This window comes from Manihot esculenta, chromosome 2, assembly GCF_001659605.2.
Source record: "Manihot esculenta cultivar AM560-2 chromosome 2, M.esculenta_v8, whole genome shotgun sequence".
Classification (NCBI taxonomy): Eukaryota; Viridiplantae; Streptophyta; class Magnoliopsida; order Malpighiales; family Euphorbiaceae; genus Manihot; species Manihot esculenta.
This window is the reverse complement of record NC_035162.2, coordinates 27,915,734-27,941,418: the sequence shown is the minus strand read 5'-3', so window position 1 is coordinate 27,941,418 and position 25,685 is coordinate 27,915,734. Positions and strand designations below refer to the sequence as shown.

Sequence of the window (25,685 nt, the reverse complement as noted above, 5' to 3'; positions counted from 1 at the left end):
TTATGCAAGTAAGCTAGCTTTGCAAGAGGATTCTTCATTTAGGGCCCAAAAAGCCCAATGTCAAGCCAGCCAAAACTCCTGAGGAGTATAAAATGATATGCCAGCAAATGTTTAATCAATTGGGCTCAGAAGAAATAGTAAAAACTGAGCAATTAAAGCAAGAAGAGAAATCCAGTAGTAAGGGATCATCAAAATAATCTTCCAGTAAAAAGGTACTAAAGAAAAAATCCAGTAGAAATAAAATTAAGAAGCAGTCAAGTTCGGAATCGGAGTCGACAACGTCATTAAGTACGTCATTCTCCAGTAAAAATATGATATCTTCGTGTTATGACTGCAATGAAGATGACTGTTATGGGATTCTTCCAGCCATAAAAATCAAAAGCAAGACCAACAAAGTAAAAGGAAAAGAAAAGAAAAAATAAAGAAAAAAGGAAAAGGAAAAGGAAAGAAAAAACGGGACACCTCATCATCCTCATCATCTGCAGACTCATATTAAAAATAAACACAGTAAAAGAAGTGGTAGACAGAGTTCTATTTATCAACAGTTAAAAGTGGCAGACAAGTCACTATTCATGAACAGTAAAGTCCGCGTGAAGCAGAACAGTGGCAGACAAGTCACTATTCATGAACAGTAAAATCAGCGTGAATCAACAGTAAAACTCTTGTGACTCAATAATAAAAGCTTATAAATTTTCTATAAAAAGGGAGCATCTCCCCTTGTGAAGGTACGCCTGTATTTCCTCTCTTTCTCTATTTTCTCTATCTTCACATTTTCTGTAAGCTCTCTCTCTACAATTCTCTGAAATCTTATAAAATTCTCAAGTGTTATTAAATATAATAAGTTTTATCTTGTAAGTTTTATTTTGTATTTTATATCTATTACTCTTATAAGCCCGTATTGACGGCACTTTTCTCTTCTCTCTCCAAACTTAATTCTAGGGATCCCAGGTTAAGGTTGCAGGAGCCCTAGCCATAAAATAAAATTTTATTACTTGATTTAAGTATGTTGTGGCTTAGGCTGATCTTCCACAACAGAAAATTGTTTACTTGTTAAAAATTTAATCATTTTATAGTTTGAATGCCAATAACTCTGAGAGACCAGTAATATTATACTTTTTTGGTATATCAACTGGAAAACCAGATCTCTTCGATCCGGCAAATTGTTGTGCCATAGAAGAAACTTGGGTTACAAAGTTACGTACTATTGAAAGTTATAACATGTTATTTCACTTTTGAGTATCTATACTTGGATCCTGATTGTTTATTATATATATATATATATATATATATATAATATATATAATATAATATAATAATATTTATAATTTTTTTTATATATTTTCATTTAAAATTAGGATGTAAATTTTTTTAGAAATATTAATTTTTTAAAATGAAAATTATTAATAAAATATGTATTTTTATATAAATTTATAATAAAAATATATAAAATTAAAAGAATTTACGTATTATTTAAAACAATAGTAATTAAATTTGTGATAAATTCGATTATTAATAATATTATTTGAGTTTAAATTCAAATACAACGATTTTACGAATATCCTACCTGTTTGGATGTTTGCATCTCCATCCACTTGTACCTTATAATGAGAGTATATAAATTGCATAATATATGAATAGACCGACAAAAAAATTTCCATATATTAACTATGAAATATGTAAATAAAAAAAGAATAGTGTACGTGGTTTAATTAATGTCCAATACTTAGGTCAATGTTTCTTGTTTTCCAAGTCCATATGTAATAGTTAATACTACCACGTTTCTCGAAGACTATGATAGACAACTATCCAATTCCCTATATTAATATATAAATGAATATATCTATTATAAACTAGATCTCATATTAATGATTTGAGATCCAGAAAATAGAGTTTACAATACGTTCTCTGAAAAAGCCTCCTCCGATAAAGGGTGTTCCTCTCTTTTTATCCTGTTTTTTCAGTAACGTGTCCCCACCCTTTCGGGTACAGGACCACCTTTTCTTCCGTATGAGCTAGTACGTACGGACAATGCGGTGACCCCTTCTGTGTCAGGCGGTCATTTAATGCCCTCCGGCGCGAGGACGAACGGCGTTGCGAAGTGACCGGGCTTATTGTCTTTTCTTCTCATGACACGGTTGGAGAGAAAAAGGCCAATTCCAGGAGAGGTCGGATCTCAAGTCCGAATGGGCTGGGTCGGTCTGTCTGTCGGGTTTAGCAAGAGTCTGTTCTCGAAGCGGAGTGGAATGGGCCGGACTAGGCCGGGAAGCCTTGAGGCCTCCAAATTGCGGGCTGTCCTTAAGGGCCTAACCAGGGCCCGGGACTGACATCAGGCGGTTATCACATATTATAAAGATTTATATTGAATTAAATATTTTATTAAAATTAATTAAATTATTTATCATAAAAATATATAAATTTAGATATAAATACTTAATGCAATATCTTATTGTCACATAAACGCAAACTTTCTATATTCTTATTATCTATAGAAAAATCTTAGCTTAAATTAGATTTATAGGAACTTAAGCTATAAACAACATAATTTGTTTTTTTTTTAATTTATATAGATCCACTATAATTTTATATCTTAGGTGTATGTAGACCTCAAGTTTCCATGCCCTCTCTATATATATGAATAAATATGGCAAGTTTGATGAGCAGCCCAAGTCTTTTTATTTTTATGATAATTTCCTCAAGGTTTCCTGAAGAAGATGAGAGAAATTCTGTCGATCATAACATGGGCTTTTGTGATCCCATCACTATTATACATAATTTTTCTCAGGAAAAAAAACCCAGAAAGAAAATACAAATTCCCACCAGGAAGGAGAGGTTGGCCTTTAATTGGTGATAGCTTACAGTGGTATAAAGCAGTGGCAGGTTCTTATCCTCCAGAATTTGTTTATCAACAGGTGAATAGATTTGGGAAAATATTCTCTTGCAGTTTGTTTGGCAGATGGGTTGTGGTTTCTGCAGACCCAAATTTCAATAGATTTATAATGCAAAATGAAGGCAAACTGTTTGAATCAAGTTACCCAAAATCATTTCGTGATTTGGTTGGTAAAAATGGTGTGATTACTCTACAAGGAGATCGACAGAGGAAACTTCATGGGATTGCTTCTAATATCATGCGTTTAGATAAGCTCAAATTCCATTTCTTAGATGATATTCAATTGGTTATTCTTCAAACTCTCAAGTTCCATGACAACCAAATCATTTTTCTTCAAGATGTTTGCAGAAAGGTTCGTCTTTAATTTCTTTCTTTCAATCTGTTTCGGAAAACTTACAGTTCCGGAGATGATCTAACTATTCAATTTAACTTTATATATATATATATATATATATATATATATATATATATAATTCTGATTCTCCTTGTAGATTGCAATCAATCTAATGGTTAATCAACTGCTGGGTGTATCAACTGAATCAGAGATTATTGAGATGGCTCAATTATTCTCTGATTTTGCTGATGGCTGTTTGTCTATTCCTATCAACTTGCCTGGTTGCACTTACCATACTGCTATGAAGGTATGTAAATTACTTGGGTTATTTTATCTTTCAATTTTCTTATCAGGCAAAGTTAGATTTGATTCATTTTATCAGTATGATATTAGAGTCGATTCTTAGATTACCACTGTTAATCCTTTTATCAAATAAAATGTTAGTTCTGAAAAAAAAAATAAGTTAATTTATTTTATTTTTGGTTAAGATATTTAAATAGGTTAAAAATAATATAAAATAAGTTTAATAATGTTTTTTTATAAAAATATTAAAGATTTTTAATTTTACAAAATAAAGATATATTTTAATCGCATTAATAAATAGTGCTCTTTATCAAAATACGGAGACTTTATTGTTATTTACCGTTTTATCAATAGCCCACACTTTGTTTTTTGCATCCGAGTTAAGAGTGATCAGATGAGCATGGGCGAGGCAAGAGGCCCTTTATGGGTTGATGTTTGATCTTGACCTTTGTGCTGCGTTTGTCTATTCCCACCGTTGCATCCAACAACCACCAGTCTCCACCGTTACCACCGCCACCATTAACCTCTCCACTCAACAATTATCTCTACCAAACTTGGATTGGCTCACTACCAAAGTTTGACCCTATCAAAGACGTCCATCAATCTCTCCTCAACAAGAAACGGCACTTGGTTTGGAAAAACAATCAAACAACTGGTATGCAATAGATCACAAATAATTGTTTGACATCTTATCTAATAGTCTGCAACGTACAATTTATTGCCTCCAAAAGAAATTACTTGTACGAGGAAAGGATAGTGGAGGAAGAGCCGCTAATGGCAGATAAGCCCTCCATGAAATCTAGCTGATAGCCGACCAAGCACAATTCCATCAAACCCAAAGCCACTTTCAACGGCGCCGTTTGATTCATTACCACATGTTCCAACTTTCAGCTTATCTATTACTCTATATGCATTCACCACTTAGTGAATTAATAATATAATTATTTCTTAGAAACCTTTTTTAGAAAATGGGGTAGTCGTATAATTACTAGAGTAAAAATTAATTAATCAAAGTATTTTCTATATATATGAGTTATTTCATTGAATTCTAAAAGCTTTTGTTAACAAAGTTGTATGTGTGTGTTGATGACAATGGCAGGCAAGAGAAAATATCATAAGGAAGATAAAAAAGACAATAGAGAAACACAGAGGAAGTAGAAGCAAAGCTGGAAATGGAAACGGTGTGTTGGGAAGGATATTGAATGAAGAAAATTTGGGAGATGAAGAAGTAGCTGATTTCATTATCAATCTTCTCTTTGCTGGGAATGAAACCACTGCGAAGACTATGCTTTTTGCTGTTTATTTCTTGTCTCACTGTCCTTCTGCACTCCAACAACTCCTGGTAGGTACCCTACTTACTAATATCTCCTTATTTTCTTTTTTTTTTAATTATGTTTTAATTAAATGGTAAAAGCTAAATTTATGTCAAAGTAATTTAAGTGTACATAATTGAATTATTTTAAATGTAAAATTTTTATCTAATAATAATTAAGTTTATTTTCACATAACTTTGTCCTCAATTAAATAAGATAAAATGACAAACACTTGTTAAGTGTCATTTAATGCAATATTTGCTATTTGGTTTAAATTGAAAAAATCGATCGAATTGAATTATTTTGAAAATTTAATTTAATTTTTTATTTATTTCTGTTCGATTTGATTTGATTTTTAATTTTAAAAATTTTAATTATTTCAATTCGATTCGATTTTAATCAGAAAAAAATTAAAAAAATCGAATTGAACTGATTAGTGGTAATAATATATTATTTTATAATATAAAAATATTAAATTATATTTAATTAAATTTTAAAATATTAAAAATAAAGTGTCAAAAACAAAAAATTTATTAAAAATTGAAATCGATCAAATCGAATCGAATTGAATCAAACTGATTCGATTTGATTCGATTCAATTTCCAATCAAAATTGATTCCGTTTGATTTTCATAAATACTAAAATTTTTAATTTTTAATTTATTCAATTTAATTTAATTTTAAACCGAACCAACCAAATATTTACCACAATATTACCACCATTAAAATTCATGAATTCCACTAATTAATATATAGAACTATAATTTTAATGATAATTTCATAATTTCTAATATTAGTGGAATCCATTTTGTCATTCAGAATACAGTTTTCTATAATAATGAAGTACAACAAATGAATTTAATAATTGAATATTTGAATCCAATACAAAAATCGATCAACTTAATTATTTCTTTTAAATTACGTTATATGAGGTTCCATCTCATAAAAATATATTTATTTTTTTTATATAAACTTTTAAAAATATATTAATACTTTTATAACAAATACATTTATTTTTACCATTTTAATATGTCTTTCGTTCTTATTGTTTTTTAAAATTAAATAATTTAAATTATCATATTATTAGTTGAATTACTAAATTTTATTTTTTAATTAATATTAAATGGAGACATATTAGTACATTAATAGATCATCTATATTTTAAAAAATAAAGTGACATATAAATTAAGATAACTAAACTTGATGTTGGGGCTAAATTACACTCGTTTATTAATTGAGATTAATTCATTAAACACTTAAATTAAAATTTTAATTTATTTAACAATTAAATTTATAAAAATTATAACAATTAAAAATTAAGTAATCGCATTATTAGTATTTTATTAAAAACAATTAATTATATATATTACTGATAATTCATTATGCTCTAAATTTTTATAAATGAACAAAGTTAAACAACAGTAATTTTATTATTTTATTGTTTTATGCAAATTTATAGTCGATTAGTAAAATTTTGAGTCTATTTTAGTTATAATTTGAAATTTTTTTTATTTTTTTTTATAAAATATTAATAATAATATGATTAATTTATATTTAATTATTATGATTTTTATAAATTTAAAAATTTTAAAAATTATAATTTTAATTCAAATATCTAATAGATTAATATGAAATAATATAGAAAGTGAATATTAAATTATATCATGCAATTCGATCCTATCAACATTACATTTCCCAAATCAATTTTACCATAAATTATAAATAAATAAATTAATTAAATATTGTTATTAAAATAATTATTAAATTAAAATATAATTTCATTTCTCATTGATGAGACGGGATTCTATGAATTTTTTATCAAGATATAACGAGCTTAAATGTCTTTAAAATTTGAGAATGAACATTTTAATTTTCAAACGGTTTCTCGAATTCAAATTAGGAAAATTAATAAATTTTAAATACTAAATAGTATATAGTAAAAAAAAAAACATAAATTCACAATAAAAAATTGATGATTTATGTAATAATTAGGTCTATGCAGTGACTGACCTAAGGGATAGATAGTGATCGTTGCTCTCTAATATTTTAATTTTCAAATGGAAATAGCTTGCATATAATTTGTTTTTAATATATTATTATATTTAGCCTTTCATTTAAAAAATAAATGATCAAGTTGATATTTTTATTGGTCTAATTAAATAAATCAAATTTATTGTATTTGAATTTAATAAATTAAAATTATATTTTTATTAAATTCAGTTCTAATTAAATTATAAATAGTTTAATATATTAAATTCTATTCTTGCTAAATATAAATATTATACTAATAAATACTTTAATCTCTTAAATATAAGCATTGTATTGATCTCTTTATCAGTGGATTTACAACCAAAGATTTATGAACAGGATGAACAGGATAAGCTCCGGAAGAACCCTATGGGAAATGAATTCCTTACTTGGGAAGACTACAAAAATATGTCTTTCACTCAGTGTGTAAGTCTTTTGCTACCAAACTGGTTCTTCTTTGGTTTACAATTTAATCATACTCAACTGTACATTATCTTTTCAAAATTAGCTATTTAATTTTCTAAAAATAACAAATTAATTTCTATTGTTTTTTTTTTTAAAGAAAAAATAATTTCTATTGTTATAAGTAATATTAAGTCACTATTGATATATTATCTATTTAGACTATACCTAATAAAATGAATTATTTAAAAAAAATTTATTGATTTGTTTGTCATGTAGGTTATTGATGAAACACTTCGAATTGGGGGAATTGCAATCTGGTTAATGAGGGTGGCAAAAGAGGACGTTATATACCAGGGTATTTTTTTAAAATACTTTTTCTTTATTTCTTAAATATAAAAATAACTATATTTCAAAAATTTCACTGTGAATTTCTTCGTTATTAAACTATTAAAATCCATTGATAATTTCAATTTCATAGAATTAATTATTAAAAAAAATGATGAAATCTTGTAAATCTCAATCTAAAGAAAGGTAGATGCTTGATGGCAGAGTATATGATTCCAAAAGGACGGGCAGTGATTCCATTTCTTTCGGCCGTTCATTTGGACGAAAATTTGTACAAAGGAGCTTTAAATTTCGACCCATGGAGATGGATGGACCCACAATATCAGGTTCTTCTTTTCTCTTTGTTTTGCTCATTCATTGAAATAACAATCAAAATATCATAATGATTTCATTTTATAATTGTGATTCTAAAACGATAGAAACTATTAGTTATTATTTTGAAACTATAAAAATCGAAATTATAGGAACTGAATAATTATGTTTTAAAATTATATAAGAATAATTAACTACAATGGCATTTTTATTATTTCCCACAATATTAATTATTTAAATAAATAGATATTTTAAATAATTAATGATTTAAAAAGATAAAGATTATGTTTTTTTTTTTAAAAATAGACTAGATAATATGTTTTTAAAATTAAAAAAAACTAAATTATTAGTTTTATTAAATTTAGAAATTAAATAATAATTTTTGATATGCAAAATATCATATTTCAGAATTTTAAATGAAAAATGAAGAACCTATTAATACGATATAAAATTAATATTATAATTATAGGACAATGAGTTGGGGATTTTTAATAATAAAATAATTCTGAAAGAATTTATGTGGAAATGAATGAAGGAAAAAAGAAACTGGAGAAGTAGCCAATTCTATTCTCCCTTTGGAGGAGGTGGTCGGTTTTGTCCTGGAGCAGAGTTAGCTCGCCTCCAAATTGCTCTCTTTCTCCACTACTTCCTCACTACATACAGGTCTCTCTCTTTCTCTCTCTGAACTTATCAATTCTCTACTGTTAATCAAAATTAACAATTTAATTTTAGTTTTTAAATTTAATTACAATGTCTCAGTATTTTTTTTATTAAAAAACGACTAATCACTTATTTTAACATTATGTATATTATTTAATATTTCTACTGTAATTTAATTCTTATAATTTTAGCCATTTAATTTTAAGATAGAAAAAAATAAGTTGGATCACTTATTCTAATACAAATTTAACAAAATTAAAGAATTTGTTTTTTTACAAAACAAGTTGATAATTAAATTAAATTATTAGAAAAAAGGGTTAAGTTATAAGAATCAGACAATAATAACAACAATTTATGGTTGTACTTGAATAGGTGGACACAGCTTAAAGAAGATAAATTATCATTCTTTCCCTCTGCTCGGCTGGTGAATGGCTTTCAAATTGGTTTGATGAGGAGAGAATCTCACTTTGAAAATGGAGCATCAGAATGCAACTGACTTTTAACCTCAACCTCATTGTAACATAAATAACATTTCTATTTATTTTCCTTTTTTTTTTAAGTTATCTCATCACCCTAAACTGCTAAGACATTTACGATTCTACATTGAACTTTGCATCAAAATTCACAAGAACAATTCCAAACATGGTATTTTAAATGCACAAAGCAAATAAAATAATCTCAGTTGATCCAAGGTCAGTAAATGTCTTATTTACAACAAAATATTTATATATTCATCTAACATAATTCTATAAAATTTAAATATAAGACGTATCATTTTCATTTATTCACCAGGTGGATCTCCAAAACCAACCCAAAGAAAGCAGCTTTGGGAGACAAAACACTAATTCCATTCAATTTTTAAGGAAAAAATATGTACTAAGTTAAAAAATCAAAGTCAAATAGACCAATTGGAAAAAGATTTACATTCAAAATTTTACAATTTGAATGATTTTATCTACATGTCAAATGTGGGGTCTTTCAGAATTTTTTTCATTTTAATAGTCTAATTTATTATCCATAGAAATATTAAATTTTTTCTATATTTTAAATATTTTTAATAAATAATATAACTCATTATCTATTAAATTCATATTTTATAGATTTAAAATTTATTAGGGTATGGTATAAAATTATACTATTACCCCTAAAAAGATTTATAAAATTTCAGAGACCTATTAACCCCTCTCCCTCCGCCAATGCTTGTGAAAAATATGCTAGAAAGATTTAACTTTGAAAGGGAAAGAAAAGAGAATTTTAAAAAATATTAACTTTGAAGCTACTGGAAAGTGTGGAAAATGATAAAAATACCATTACGGCTGCAAACCCAAAACCTGTAACGTATCGGCCGCTTCATAAAACCTGACGCCAGCAATGACTCTAGGGAGACGTTTTTAAAAGTCTCCTCTACTCCATAACTAATGAGATAGAAGACATCAAACAAGAGAACCAAACAGAATAACAAAGAGAACAGGCAAAATTAGGTCCATTCATCCAACGGTCCACGATTTCATTCATTTACGCTTGAATTTTCATTCTGAATTGCAGTAAAATAGAAATACTAGGGGAATCAAAAAAATGTGATTTGTTACGTACCGCAATGGTACTGACACAATAACTCTTCTAGTCACCAACTCACAAACCTGAGAATCATACATAAACAGAACATTTGACAACACTTCCCCTGAGTGAAAGAATTATGAGAATAGGCCTTCAAATAAGCTTACCATCAAAACAAACATTCCAGGTCTCTAAGCCATCTCGTCCGCCTATAGGAAGCAAGAGATTTAAAAGATAAAAGAAATTAAGATATCACAATTATAAAATAAAAATATAATAATTTGCACATGAAGATAATATATTAATATATTATTAACACATTCATTTGGGTACCCCTAATCTCCCTCCTCCCCTCCCCCCGAAAGAAAGGAAAAAAAAAAAAAAAAAAAAAACCTTATCTCTTTTCCTTTCCTCTGCTCCTGCAGTATCTATTATCTAGGGAACTGCTCACAGCACCCTTTTGACTCCCCTTGTCTTCTTCTCAAAACCAATCAAATCAAACTATTTCTACATTCGTTCACAAATCCTAACAAAAGAAACTAATACATTTTTCCCTTTTTGTCCAACCGTTAGCTATCATAATAGTATTTGACCCTGAAATCTTCACTGTAAACGTCAAAATTTCATCAAGGACTCCAGATAATCCCTTTGACTAAACTAATGCATAATTTACAATAATTGATTATGTTAAAATCTACTGTCCATAGTACTCGGTGAATTGCTCTAGTATCCATAATATTTAATGAATTACGAAAAAAAAATTAAAACAAAATATCCACTTCCAATAGGGATCAAATGCCCGCATTATAGTGCAGGAGGTCAGTGTCAAACTCTGACAGCCACCATCACAACAATTTGCAAAGCACCAAAAAATTAAAAAGATTATCATATTTAAAGATTCTATAATCTATAGAGACAAATGAATTTACTGATGCAAAACCCTGATCTTTTCAAATCAAGACAATAAGCATTATAATTTGATCGTTAGCAAACTAAAAGAAGTTTAGTTGATTCAAGCTCAAATGTGAGAAAGCCAATGCTTACAAACACAACAATTGGATCAGCACACGATCTATTTTCTTTCCTAAAGAAAAGGTCCTTGGCTCCCATAATATGCTCTATATCATAAGCTACCTCAGCAGCTCTGCTACTTAACCCATTTTTCTCCCCTGCAAGTGACCCCTTCAATGAACAACAACACGCAATTACCTTCCCAAATTTCCAATACAAATCTGAATTTTCTGCCTGCCTTATAGAGAAGATTACTCTATCAACATCTCATTTGCCACTCAAATGAATTTTCTAACCCACTAATTTTTCTTCATTTCAACTCAAACATCTAATTTTCCAACATTAAAATAAAGATCAGAAAAAATAAATTGCAGGCTGAAGACAATCCATCCTACGATTGACTTCAACTTTTTGAACTCCCCTGTTTTATTCCCTAAATAAGCATTGCAGATAAAAGGTCATTAAAAAATACCACCCAACAATGACTGTAATTATTGGTAAGCAAGCTTATGAGGCTGGTTAATCTTTTTATTTCTCAGGTTTGCTTCTAATATTTGACGTCTGTCCTTCATGAAGTAACTGACCAGTGAAACAAAGGGCTTCTTTCCTAATGGCAGAACCTTAATTCTCTCCGCTGGAGACATGTACATGTCTATGCTAGCGACAGATGTTACACATAATAATTAGAGAATGCATTATAAATGTCAAATGGCCACACAAAGCCTTTCACACGATTCAATTATATCATAGATTTTTAATTTTAGCAGTTTTCTCCTAATTTGAGAACTTGATTGTAATTGTATCCAGTTGGCTATAATGGTCAAAATTAGAATACAAAAATAATTTAATTATTTAACCATTTAACAAAGGTACCACTCTTTGTTATATAGTTTAGACATTATGCCACTTTTGACTGTTATACAATTGTAGGAGTAAGATGTGGTAGAAAGCTACCTTTTACCAGGTGCAGCTATTTTGCCATCCATTTTCCCCATTTCCACCTCCGCTATAACTAATCAATTTGGTAGGACCTAAGCTGAGATGGCTTCTCATTTCCATTGTTGCCATTAGTGTCCACAATAGCTCTGTCCTTTGCTTCTTCCATATTCAATGCGTCCCTATTCTCCAGAATTACGTTCTTTCTCTTCTTCTTTCTCTTCCGAGAGTCATTTTCATTAGCAGATTGGTCAACATTATTGTCAAAAACCCTGTACATATCAGACAGAAATTCTCTATATTATTAGGGAGAAAAAAAAAAAGAAGAGATCATAGTATACTCAGTCGAGCAATGCATGCGTTATTCATTTCCAATATCATCAATGGGAAAACAAAGGTAGAGGAACTATGAATCACACTCTTTGGGATTCTAATCAGCTTTTAAATGCGATACCTGTATTATTTTATTATCCTATTAATATTCTCCTACAAAACCAAGAAAATGCCCTACCAAAAGTTGTTGGTGCTTATAATTCCCATATTCTTTTGTTATTCTATTATATTAAAGTTTAAACCATGAAATTTGGGCCGAGATCAAAACTTATAATATGCATAACAAAGTCGTACACATTGAATTCCTGATATTATAAGGATTCACAAAAACTATCATCAGAAAAGTTCAAAACAACACAAGAACGCTCCTATGTTATTTGCTTGCCTCTGGTTTTGCTCGTCTTGCTGGGATCCATTGCATTCGATACAATTAGACTTCAACTCTTCTTGAATGGGTAGATCCCCTTTGATGACATTGGTTTGCTTACCACTTGCTTCAAGGGTCTTGTCTTTTCTTTTTCTCTTTGGCTTTAAACCATTTTCAGTGCCCAACTGATTGGAGGGAAATTGGGAATTCCCTGGCAAGATATCCTTCCTGCTATTGAAAATACAAGATCAAGAAAATAAAAAAATTTGTAAAGGAAAGACATTCTTGTCTTAAAAGCTTTAAAGAGAAGAGCAAAAATGCTGAAAACGACAAATATATGTTTTAGTTTACATAAAACAAGCAGCTAAAACCAACAATACTAACTCATCATTTTCTTTCTTCTGATGTTCTTCATTTTTTAACAAGAAATCTTGCTCTATGTTTTCACCATTAGCCTCATCTCTGTTAAGATTGCCACAGAAAGGATTCCCCGCTTCAAGAACTTTCCCCTCCTTTGCCTGTTGTTTCTTTTTCTTTCTGGACTTTGCAGCATTTACATGAACCAATTCAATGGAAGGTAATGAGATTCTCCTGCATGAGAATAAATAAAATGTGAAGATGGATGCAATTACTTTTTTTTTTTCATTAAAATAAACATTATTGAGATAGATAGGTTTTATGAGGAAGGTAGAGAGACAAAAGATGAGAAACATATGTCTTAGTTTACGTAGAAAAAGCAGATAAATAGCAACAAATACTAACTCATCATTTTCTTTCTTCTGATTTTCTTCATTTTTCATCAGGATATATTTCTCTCTATTCTCAGCCTTAGCCTTATCATCTTTATTCACATTGCCATGGAGAGGATTCCCATCTTGAAGACCTTTTTCCTCCTTCGCCTGTTTTTTCTTCTTTTTCTTGGATTCTGAAGCAATTCCATGAGCCAATTCAACGGAAGGTGGTGGTAAGACATATCCTCTACATGATAATAACAAGTAATGAGATACAGATAATGGAACTGGGAATTTGGAGCAAAGAAATATGCATCACCAAATTCTTTTTTTAATTAGGTTTAATAATCTTCATTGCAAAATAACATTGTTGAGATCGATGGATTGTTTTGTGAAGAAGGTAGAGAGATGAAGATAATTGTAGCTTCTGTGAGATCTTTACAAGGAGTTAGTGGATAGAGGCCTTTCTTAAAAGTGACAAAATTTATAGTATTGGCCTTATGGCTTCTTGAGCTCAAAAGGCATTTCATTGAGAAGAAAATTATATTCCCAAGGACAAATAGCTTTGGACAATTTTGTTGTGGCCATTTTCTATCAAATTCTAAGGCAGCGAATGGTAGAATTTATAAGATTTTGCTGAAATTACCAAACATAAATAGATTAGAGAACAACCAAAGAAAGAGAAAATAATAATAATAATAATGATAAGACAAGGAATTTTATGAAGGTCAGCAATTGTGTGTGTCCATAAAAGTGCCATCTTCTACTTCTCATATGAAGGAAAAGGTTACAAGTGCCTTTTCCTAAGCCCATATAGTTCGACCATCTTAGACTAACACTATCGTGTTGTACAACAGCAGGCTTCACCGTACCTTCTCTGAATATGACTCATAATCTAAACAGGGTTTCCATGGTTATGAGAAGATTTTATGACTAGCGAGATTTCCCTTATAGCCCTTAGTCCAAGAAAAGATGTACTGTGGCAGATTGCCAAACAGTACCAAGAGAGTTGAGAGAGAGGAGAAATAAGAGAAGTAGCCCAAGAATAAGAGAATTGAGAGGAACACAAGGAGAATTTTGTATTGATTAATCTGAATACCTCTCTACCCGTGTGTGCTACCCCTATATATTCTTTTTCTATAACAGTAATATAGCTGTGGAACAAACTACCGGTTGTCATAACAACTTTATGAAAGTAATACCCAAACTATCCTTATGCTTCAAAACTAATTACTTCTAACCTTCAATAACATTTCTTCTTTTCTTCCTACAATATGTAACAATACTCTTCCCATGAAGTCCTTCTTGTCCCCAAGGTTGAAAATCAGGAAACTGTGCTGAGATGAAGGCCTTGTCTTCCCAATGGCAATCTTCAATAGGAAGATTGATCCATTTAATTAACCCTTGTAACACTTGTTGGCCGTTCCTGAGAATAGTTCTCTGCTTTAGAAGCTGCTCAGGGAACAACCAGAAATTGATAATGTGACATAGCTAGTAATTCTTGCAAAGGAGCTACACTTGTCCCCAGTTGTTTCTTCAATAGACAGATATGAAATATTCGGTGAATAGCAGATATCGGAGGAAGTTGTAGACTGTAAGCAGCAGAACCAACCTTTGCAATTATCTGAAAAGGTCCATAATACTTGGCTGAAAACTTGAGAGATCTTCTCGGAGCCAAGGAAGTCTGCCTGTAAGGCTGCAGCTTCAAGAACACCCAATCTCCCACTGCAAATACCCTTTCTGATCGTTTCTTCTCTGCCTGTTGTTTCATTCACAACTGTGCAGCCTGTAAATTCTCCTTCAGCAATTGAGTCATTGCCTGTCTCTTGGTAAAAAGATCTGTAACAGATGCCACTGAGGTCTCTCCTGTCTATAATAAGGCCAAAGGAGCTAGAGGTTGCCCATATAAGGCTTCAATGAGTGACATTCCATTGGCACTATGATGAGTAGTGTTGTACCACCATTCACCCAAAGGAAGTCATTTGCTCCATTTAAAGGGGGTTGCGAAAGCCATACTCTTTAGATATCCTTCCAAACATTGGTTGAGTCTTTCAGCTTGACCATCACTCTGGGGATGATAAGCTAAACTATAGCAAAGAGAAGTACCCAACAACTTAAAAAGTTCCTTCCAGAATAAGCTAGTAAAAATTTTGTCTCGGTCAGGGTCTATGGACAGTGGTATTCCATGTAATTTAACCACAGAATCAACAAAGACTTTAGAAACATTAATAGCAAAAAAAGGATGAGCCAAGGGAAGGAAATGAGCATATTTAGAGAATCTGTAAATTACCACCAAAATGGTATCTTACCCCCCTGGTTTAGGTAGTTGCTCTACGAAATCCATGTTTATGTGCTGCCAATATTGTGAAGGTATAGATAATGGTTGCAACATCCCAGGATTGGCACAGTGCTCTAGCTTACATCTTGCACAATTATCACATTGTTTAACCCATTCAAGTACTACTTTAAACATTCCCAGCTAGTAGAAATACCTCTTAAGTTTTAGATAAGTAGCTTGAATACCAGAAGGCCCTCCTAGAATGGAGAAATGATATAAGGCTAATAGATGTAATCACAATTTGCCTCCACAATTCACGTACAGCCTATCCTTGTAATAAAGAAGCCCTTTCTTGATAGCATAACCTTCATGAGTTGTGCTATTGATAGCCAGCTGAGAAAATAAGGCAGTAGCATGCTCATCCCCTTCATAACTATCCACCAAAGAAGTCATCCAAACAGGCAATAATACAAGTTCCTTGAACACCCAAGCATGCAGCATTCACAGGTCTTCTTGAAAGGGCATCAACTACTTTATTTTCAACCCCTTCAACTGCAAGTTTAGGTGCAACCTTGTTCCAACAAGTGCTTAATGCTCTCATGATCAGTCTTGATATAAAAGGGACCCTGTTCAAAATAATGTCTCCGTTTCTGTACAACAAAAGTGATGGCCAGCAATTTCCATTCATAAACCGATAGCTCCTAATTCTTAGAACCAAATGCCTTAGAAATATAGGCAATAGAATGCCCATTTTATTGTAGGATAGCCCCATTCCAGCATTGCTTGCATCCGTCTCCACCAAAAAAAGATTGGCTAAAATCCGGCAATGATAAAACTAGTGTTTTGTTCATTGCTTCAGTGAGAGTTTCAAAAGCAATTTGCGCCTCTTCATTCCACTGAAGAGCATCTCTTTAATAAGTTAGTCAAAGGCCTACTGATAAGACCATAGTGCTGCACAAACTTTCTATAATAACCAGTCAAACCAAGTAAACTCCCAAGTTCCTTCACTGATTGAGGCACAGGCCAAGATCTCATCACCTGTATCAGTAGCAACTCTTGCCCCAGAAATTATATGCCCCAAGTAATCAATTTCAGCCCTCCCAAATAAACACTTCTTGTTAGCAAATAATTGCTGCTTTTGGAACGTTTCAAAAGCAACAGCTAGGTGCTGCAAATGGTGCTCCCAATCTGTTCTATAACCTAGTATATCATCAAAGAATACTAGGACAAATTTTATGAGGTAAGGCTGGTGGATCCATCCTCATTTGGTTGTATCCTGTCTTGAGATCTATCTTGGAAAGACCTTGGCTCCATGTAACTCATCAAGTAGGTCATCTATAATAGGTACAGGAAATTTGTTCTTAATAGTAAGGCTGTTTAATTTCCTATAATCCACACAACCTCCATAATCCATCCTTCTTCTTGACTAATAAAACAGTGAGAAAAATGGGTTGGAATTGGGTTGAATTAGGGGGTTGTCTAGCATTTTTGTGACAGGCTTTTCAATCTCATTTTTCTGGTTATGTATGTATCTATAGGGTCTTATAGTAAAAGGCTAGTTGTTTGATTGTAAAGGAATAGAGTAAGTATGGTTTCAAAAAGGTGGAAGACTGGAAGGTGGCTGAAAAATAGCTTGGTACTGTTCCAGCAATAATTGCAAGCCTGCAAGGTGAGTTTGAGAGTTGTGGGATAAGTTTAGATAGTTCTCTTCTACCCCCCTTGAAATTGATTAGTTTTGTTGGATGTTTGGCTAACTGGGGTAGGGTTGTTGCTTGAAGTTTGGCTCTGGTTGTTGTTTGGCTGAATTTTAGAGGTGGCGGAAATTATTTTTGGACTATTGCCAGTGTCTTGGTTAGGAGATTTTGGTGGATAAGGGTAATTCACTGGTGTTTGGTTAGTTTTTTAGGAAGAGAAATTTTAGGTGTAGGTGTTTTGCTTAGAATAATGTTGAGGTGATTTCTAGGAGTAGGGAGGTCTTTTTGAATATCCCAAGAGCTGCTCTTGAAATCTAGCAATCTCAAAAGCATGAGAGAGATACGTGGATATTAGCACTCTAACCATGGGTCTGATTTCATCCCTTAAACCCCCAATAAACCCACCAAGAAAATAATCCTCCCCCAAATGAGGCATCACTCTCTCCATTCTAATCCCCGGATCCTCAAATCTATCTTGATAATCCTCTATACTCCCTTCTTGTCTCATTTTCATGAACTCCTCCACAATATCCTCTAACCTTTGATCCCCAAACCTACTACACAACTCCCTTTCAAAATCATCCCAAGAATGAGGGCCCCTACCCTTAATCTAGTTATGTTACCAAGCATCAGTTGTATTTATTATACTAGCAATTCCTACTTTCTCTTCACTAGGAACTTTGTAAACCTCAAAGTATTTGACACACTTCCTTACCCATACTCTAGGTTCTCTCCCATCAAAAGTAATTAACTCAATTTTTGGGAGATAATTATGCATACTTTCAAGATCTAACGGGGATCCAAATACTGCTCCTAAAGTATGTCCAGAACCAGAACTTGATCCTGGTTTCAGAGTTCCTTTGTCCTTTGGTGTTGGCAAGATCCCTTTTATCCCTCTAGCCAAAATGGCACCATGAGTCATGCTTTCTCCATTAGCTACTCCCCTGCTCTTATCATTCATTATCCCAGATACAAAGGATCGAAGTTCTTCCATAATTGCATTCTTAGTTTCCACCGCACTTTGCCTCATCTCTTCCCACATCACTTGCAAATTCCTCCTGGACTCTTCCTGTATGGCTTGCAATTGTTCTTCAAATTCATCCAACCTCACAGAGTTGGCACCCACCACCATAAACCTTGTCATATTGCGAAGCTAATGAAACAATATGACAGCAAGACCCACTTCGTAGCAAGCTCTAATACCAATTGTATTGTGGCAGATTGCCAAACAGTACCAAGAGAGTTGAGAGAGAGAATAAATAAAAGTAGTCCGAAAATAAGAGAATTGAGAAGAGTAGAAGGAGAATTTTGTATTAATTAATCTGAATACCTTTCTACTCGTGTGCTACCCCTATATATTTTGTTTCTATAAACAATTCATAACAGTTTTATGAAAGTAATACCCAAACTATCCGTATGCTTCCCTCCCAAAACTAATTACTTTTAACCTTCAATAACATTTCTTCTTTTCTTCCTATAATATGTAAAAAGATTGTGGCACTAACATTAAAGATTATGGTAATTTAATAGTCCTTAGTCCCTGCTTTTTTAATAGTAAATAAGTTAGTCCCTAAGTTTTTATTTTATTAATAAAATAGTCCTATTAAATTTATCATTAGTCAACTGTTAATCAAAGAAGTCAACTCAAATAAAAGGGACTAAATTATTACAAATATTAAAGCCATAAGAACTAAAATGTACCAAATTATTAAAATTAAATGACTAAAAAGTTATAAAAAGTGAAATTCAAATGACTAAACTGTTATAGTCTAATAATGAATTTTAATAAAAAGACTATTTTGTTATCAGAATGAAACCATAGGGACTACATTATTTATTATTAAAATGGTAGAGACTAAAATGTGGATCTTGTTAAATCTCAGAGATCTTATTACAAATTACCCTAAAGATCTTCCAACCTATTGGTCTACAAAGCAGGATTTATAAGATGAAACAAACTCACTTCTCATTTGAAGTCCTCTGGTCTTCTTCATTTGCTACAGCCATATCTTGACTTAGTTTGTCAGCTTGTGTCTCACTTTGTTGGTCTTTATCCCATTTAAGGATTGCACCAAAGAAAAAGTCATCTTTATTTCTAGTTTTAAGTTGTTTCTCCTCTTTGGATTGCTTCTTCCTTTTCTTCTTTGGCTTCACATCATTCGCGGAGCTCACATGAGCGGAAGGCAAGTTAGATTCATGTTGATCAGGCTGCCTGCACAAGTAAATCGACCAAGTCAAGTGCAAGCATAGGTAATGGCAAGAAATAAATGCTCGCTAATATGATGAATACTCCATTAAGAACATTACAGTGAAGATCACATCATAATCCCTACCCTTGTTCGATAGATCTTAATAGCATATCGATGTATATAAAAAATTTTTAAAAAATCCAAACAAATTAGGCTCCAATAGTTTCACATAAAATATTTTTTTGCAAATATCATCCTCCATGTATTTTGGTATTTGAGGTGCCTAGGAAAATAGGTAACTAAAAATATTTTGTGTCAAAGAGAAAGTAAGCCATATTCACAGAAAATTCTTCACCTATTTTAAAGATAGGAAGTCATTTTTCACTTTTTAAACACATTGAAAGAGAAAAAACCCATACAAGAACAATAAAGACGCATATTCATTAGTCTACTAAGAACCGTTGATCATCCATAGTTCCACATAGCCAACCACTAGTGACAATCGCAATTTAGTATTTTTCTCATACTCTACTATAAGTAGAAAATTATCAAGTTGTTGCAGGTCTAACATTTTCATATTCTTATAACTAAAAGAATACTAATATCCATCAATATTACTCCAAATGCCAAAAAATAGTTTCTACTTCTTTAGGCAACCAAAAAAAAAACAAAAAAAAAATAATTTTCTCCAAAGACAAAAAAAAATAGAGCCTTACTTGACATTATCATGCCAACTTATTAAACTACTTCCCAATCCTTTTAAATTGCCATAAACATAAATGGAGAAGCATTTAGGATAACATTTTCAAAAAGTTTTTACATATGAATTTCTTTAATTAAATAGTAGGGAAAAAACCTTGAATGCATTCTATTTATCATATCATGATTAACGAAATGTATAAATGAGAAAAGATTTTGCAACATTATCAACATCCAGTTATACTGTACCTTCTGAACTCGCTATCTACAACAACAGCATTTGCTTTTTGTTCTTCCACTGGGGCACAATTATCGTCATCTTTCATCTCATTAATTTTCTGACCTCTTACTTTCTCAGCATTTTCTTTCGCTTCTGGGCTTCTATTCCTTTCAGTAGATTTATAGATGGATGAAATTGCCAACACGTCATCAGTTTCACTGTCCAATGCTGGTATATAAGTAGCACCATTGGCAAAAGTATATTGCTGAGAAGTGTACTCATCATCAGACGGACTCAGCTGGTACTTTTTCCTAAGTCGTCTATGCTTGGCCTTCTCATTCTTAGGTTTCCTCATATGCAATATCTCCTCAGCCACTGATAACATAAAGGACCAAAACTTTGAGCATCAAAAGAAAAAAGTGCACAAACCAGTCAAAAAAATATATTTATGAACAAATATCAATCTTTTAGGAAAAAGAAAGATGATTTCACCCTTATGCTTCTTAACATGCAGCAGTTCTGATTCTGCTGAACAGCTGATAATAGAAATCAAAGAAAATGAGGAGCATTCAACATGCACAGCAGAAGATAATTTACTGATGAGGTTGAGTCTATGAATCCAGATAAACAAGGAAGCATCATAAATTGAGAAGATGCATTCTAATGTGATTAAAATGAAAAGGTATATTACTTTGGCTCGGTTGCATTTGTGCTACATCTTGATTTCACAACCCAATTTCACCATACACACACCTATATAAAGATTATACATGCAAAAACTACTAACAGTATGAACATTGAAACATGCTAGCCTAAGGGCATGTTCGGTTCATCTTGGAAACTCCAAGTTCATTTTAGAAAAACCAAATATAATATAAAGATAATATTAAAATCAAACGTAATTAGATAATATTTCAATATGTATTCAAGTCACTCAAAAATAAAAATATAAAAAAAATGTTGGCTTTCTTGTGAATTAAACAAGAAACAAAATCCTATTCTGAGACTTGCATTTAAATCAAATTTTCAAAGAACCAAAACATGCCATAATTCTACTTCCATACAGACCTGAAAGACATTTAAGTAGAGCTCCCTTATGCAGTGGTTGAATTATATAAGTGTCTCAGTAGACAGTCTGACCAAAGTTTCCAAGGTACTTCTGAAAAATTACATTTTATATTTTTTAACACCAACACATATGTTTCTGACATTGGCAGTAAATATTTAAACAAAGTAGATCAGAAAAAGGACTGTACTGAATATTGATGTTGCTAAGCATCTGCTTGAAAGATAATAAATACATTAAACGTACTTTATGCAACAGGCCATGGAAAGCATATGACTGTTTGATTCACTAAAGATTCAAAAATATATATATTAATCAAAAATAATAAAGATGTGAATTTTAAACCCATACCTCCATCATTAGAAACAGGAGAAGATGGGGTCACCTCTTGATCACCATCATCAATAAAACTATCTTCGTACTCATCCTCACCACTACCATCAGTAGATCGTTCTGTCTCTGTATCTGCAATATCTTCTCCATATGATTCTCTAAATTGTTATAGTCAAGGAGAAACAAAGAAAATAAAGGTGGCAAAATTCAAGTAAATAAATTTTAGAAAATAAAAAAGAAAAATAAGTACTTTTATACAGGAATAAAACAAATATATAATCTGAAATACAAGTTAGAACAGCAACCTTAATAAATTTGCAGAAAGGAAAAATAAGAAGTCAAAAAGTAGAGATGGTCAGGTTTCTATCTACATTACACGGCCACTAACAAGGATAATTATTAAAAAATTCAAGAGCATAGCGTGTGTATTTGTGTGTAGCTTTCTGACTAAAGTAAAATTGTTACAATCCGGGTCACGGATCTCATCGCGACAATAGATAGTAAGGGAACTCATTGGAGTGAGCTCTTATACCTCAAACTCGTTAACGAGAGAGTCTTCAATCTTAACTATGTTAGTAATTTATCTGCTTGTTTTATTGAATAAAAATAAAGCCCTTATAAAGTCGATGTTCTAGTACTTCTAATCAAAGTAGAAGTCTAATACAAGCAACCATTAGATGAAAAACTATTAGGTTAAGATAATGAAAAAAAATAATAATATAAAATAATCAAAAATCTGATAAAAAAAACTACTAGATATGACAATAACTCCTCTCCTAGAGAAGGAGGTTGTCCTTAAGTTCAAAGGTAGGATATGTAGCTAGAAAATAGGAAATAGAGTCCAATGTAAATTCGGATTTAGGACAGTCTTGTCAACTGACTAATACTTTCCAAACCCAGATACCTAGATCAATGGCCACAACTTTATGCCCTTTATCATAATATTCTTTCATGTGTGTCTATGGTTGCTATAAGTATATATGGATTTCACTCAATACTACATCACGTTCTTTTAAAGCATGATTTATTACCCCATTCTTGTAGATCTAGTAATGTACAATAACAATGGATCATTTGTGCAATCATAGATGGCAAGTCAAGTTTGGCATAATGGGGCACCACATGTCCTTCTGTCCTCTCAAATAGCTTGTTGACCAACATTTTTCTCCCTACTACTCGTCCTATCTTGGTTCCAATTCACCCCCTTAATGAAAGTTCAAACTAGTACAAAATTTTGTTGAGCCAAGTCATTCAATTGTGCATTGAATCATTGCACGAAAGAATTCAGCTTCTCTTCTAAATTTGTTGGATCACCCAAGACGATGGACTCTGATACCAAATTGTTATGGTTCCAGATCATGGAATGCGTCATGGGATGATTAATAAAGAAGAAACTCATTAGAAGGAGCTCTTAATACCTTAGACTCCTTATGAGAGTATCTTAAATCTCAATGTATTTGTTATTAATCTACTCAATTTATTCAAGATACACTGGCCTTATTTATAGTGAAGGCTTATAGCAAGAGTCCTACTCAAATATTGAAAATTAAACATATATACTCTTATGATAAGAAAATTGGAAAGTTCTTTTCTTTCTTTCTTTTATCTATTTTTTTAATAATTGGACACAAGTTGATGTGTCCACATTTGTCAGGAGGCAAGTGTCTAGATGCTACATACCCTCACTGAAGGTGTGTGTTGATGTATCAGAGGTCATTGAATACTGCATAGACAAATGTAGAAACTTCGGCCCTGTTATTTTGCAAGTGCCATGCATCCATCAAGTGGCTTATCCATGACACTTGTAAAGTTGCTCAACCTCATAGTTGTGTTGTTTAGGCTTGTGGTTTAGCTTCTTTTGTAACCTAAAGAATGTGTGTGCATGTGTGCAATATACACAAGGATACGACTCATCCTGTTTGTAGTGCCTACTCCCACCCACATAGTAACCAGTGAGATGAACACTTATGGGGCCAATAACTGAGAACACAACCTCATCAGCCTCCTCGAATTCCAAATTTAGTTGACATGACTCCGACTGCTGAGGAAACAAAGAGCAAAGAAAAACAGGGCTCCTTTTCCCTACGTTGCACTGAACCACACTCTTCTTCGTCCCGGTACCAATCCCTAAAGTTGCCTGAGCCAACCATAAAAACAATCATCAACCACGAATCAAACCCTCAAATTCAGCTTAGAATTGCTAATTTCAGCTTAGATAGCAGAAACCAGATGGAAAACATCAAAGAATTTTCTCAGTAACGAAAATAGAAGAAATAGACAACAAAAGGGATCATAAAAAACTTATCGAGTGAAATATTACCTGTGAGATGTGAAGTCTTCCTCTTGCATCATCAGGTTTATGGGTGAATGGCTTTCCGGCTTTCACTTCCGCTCCCCAGAAAGCCATTGCTCGGAAGGAGCAGTAAGCGATTCGTCTTCAAACTGATAAACCCTATCAGCGAGCAGCCCTTAAACCCCCAGCGCTAGTATGTCACGCGTTCCTCTAATTAATTAAATTATCTTTACAATTTTAAAATGACATTAAAATTTCTTTATATTTTTATTTCATTAATTAAAAAATATATTTATAAATTTTACAGTCAATTTATTAATTAAAATTAAAAACAGTTTTAATATTATATTTTTATAATTTATCTTAATTAATTAAAATGTACCTTATTTTAAAATTACATTAAAATAATTTAAACATAATAATTTTAATTTATGGTAATGAAAATTCTAATACTGTTAAAAAGATATATCAAAATAAACTATTGTTTTAATAAGAGTAAAACTTTATGGATAATGATATTTTATTATATTAAAAATAAAATACTTGTAAAAAATCAATTAATAATAATAATAAAATAGTCCTATCTTTCAAATTATAAATGATTCAACAATGTTTTATGTAAAATAAAAATACAAAATTATTAATTTTAAAGTTTTATTACATTAAGATAAAATTAATTATTAATACATTATTTAATTTATTTATCATCTATTTATAATTGTACTATAATATTTTTTTAAAATAAATTATATACATAATATCTTCATTCATATGATGTATTATTATATAAATAAAAGTTGTGTATTTTACTATGAATATTGTATTTATAATAATAAATTGATTGAAAGCATTATATTTTCTTAATTTTATATTATGATATTTTTTTAATTAATTTTAATTATATAGTGATGATTATTTATTATTATAACAATAGAATACAAAATTTAATTGTCCATAGTTTCTATCATCAATAATAATAATAATAATAAATCATCTATTATTATATTTTCATTAAATTGGCTTTTAGAGAGCAGCAAAATAGAATTTCTTAATTATTGTCATCTCTTTCCTTTTTATTATTCTTTTCTGTCCTTATCCTCTTTATTCCTTAATAATTCTTAGTTGTTTCTTCTTATATTTTTCTCTCTTATATCTTCTTTTTATTCTTTAAATTTTCTTCCTTTCTCTTTTCTTTTTATTATTTTTTATTCTTATTCTCTTTATTACTTAATAATTTTAACTAGCTCTTATTCTTCCTTTTTTTTTTTTTTTCTATGTTTTCCTCCCTTATATTTGCTTTTGAATTTTTTTCCTCTTATCTATCTTATTTCTACTTGAATTGATTATCTTCTTTATATTTTACACTCTAATAATTTAAATATCCTTTAAAAA

At 31.1% G+C, this 25,685-nt stretch overlaps 2 protein-coding genes across 6 annotated transcripts; one reads left to right on the top strand and one right to left on the bottom strand.

The window, feature by feature from the left end:
• The first annotated feature begins 2,653 nt into the window (after window positions 1-2,653).
• LOC110608638 (abietadienol/abietadienal oxidase) lies at window positions 2,654-9,137 on the top strand. Its single transcript, XM_021747911.2, has 8 exons — window positions 2,654-3,239; window positions 3,379-3,528; window positions 4,624-4,866; window positions 7,204-7,290; window positions 7,546-7,624; window positions 7,819-7,940; window positions 8,462-8,589; window positions 8,959-9,137. The coding sequence occupies exons 1-8, from the start codon at window positions 2,712-2,714 to the stop codon at window positions 9,080-9,082; spliced, it is 1,461 nt and encodes a 486-aa protein (XP_021603603.1). The 5' UTR covers window positions 2,654-2,711; the 3' UTR covers window positions 9,083-9,137.
• Window positions 9,138-10,042: 905 nt separating this feature from the next.
• On the bottom strand, window positions 10,043-24,492 carry LOC110609217 (peptidyl-prolyl cis-trans isomerase FKBP43). 5 transcript variants are annotated; one of them, XM_021748647.2, is made up of 11 exons: window positions 24,321-24,492; window positions 23,908-24,137; window positions 22,019-22,158; window positions 20,631-20,976; window positions 19,457-19,705; window positions 13,553-13,768; window positions 13,175-13,381; window positions 12,809-13,021; window positions 12,109-12,362; window positions 10,311-10,352; window positions 10,043-10,226 (listed from the first exon to the last, which is right to left on the bottom strand). In XM_021748647.2, the coding sequence occupies exons 1-9, from the start codon at window positions 24,405-24,407 to the stop codon at window positions 12,167-12,169; spliced, it is 1,884 nt and encodes a 627-aa protein (XP_021604339.1). In that variant the 5' UTR covers window positions 24,408-24,492; the 3' UTR covers window positions 10,043-10,226; window positions 10,311-10,352; window positions 12,109-12,166. The 5 variants fall into 5 exon arrangements, with proteins under 5 accessions (XP_021604339.1, XP_021604340.1, XP_021604341.1 ...); XM_021748648.2 differs by having other exon boundaries at window positions 12,809-13,018; XM_021748649.2 differs by lacking the exon at window positions 13,175-13,381.
• Between the last annotated feature and the right edge of the window lie 1,193 nt (window positions 24,493-25,685).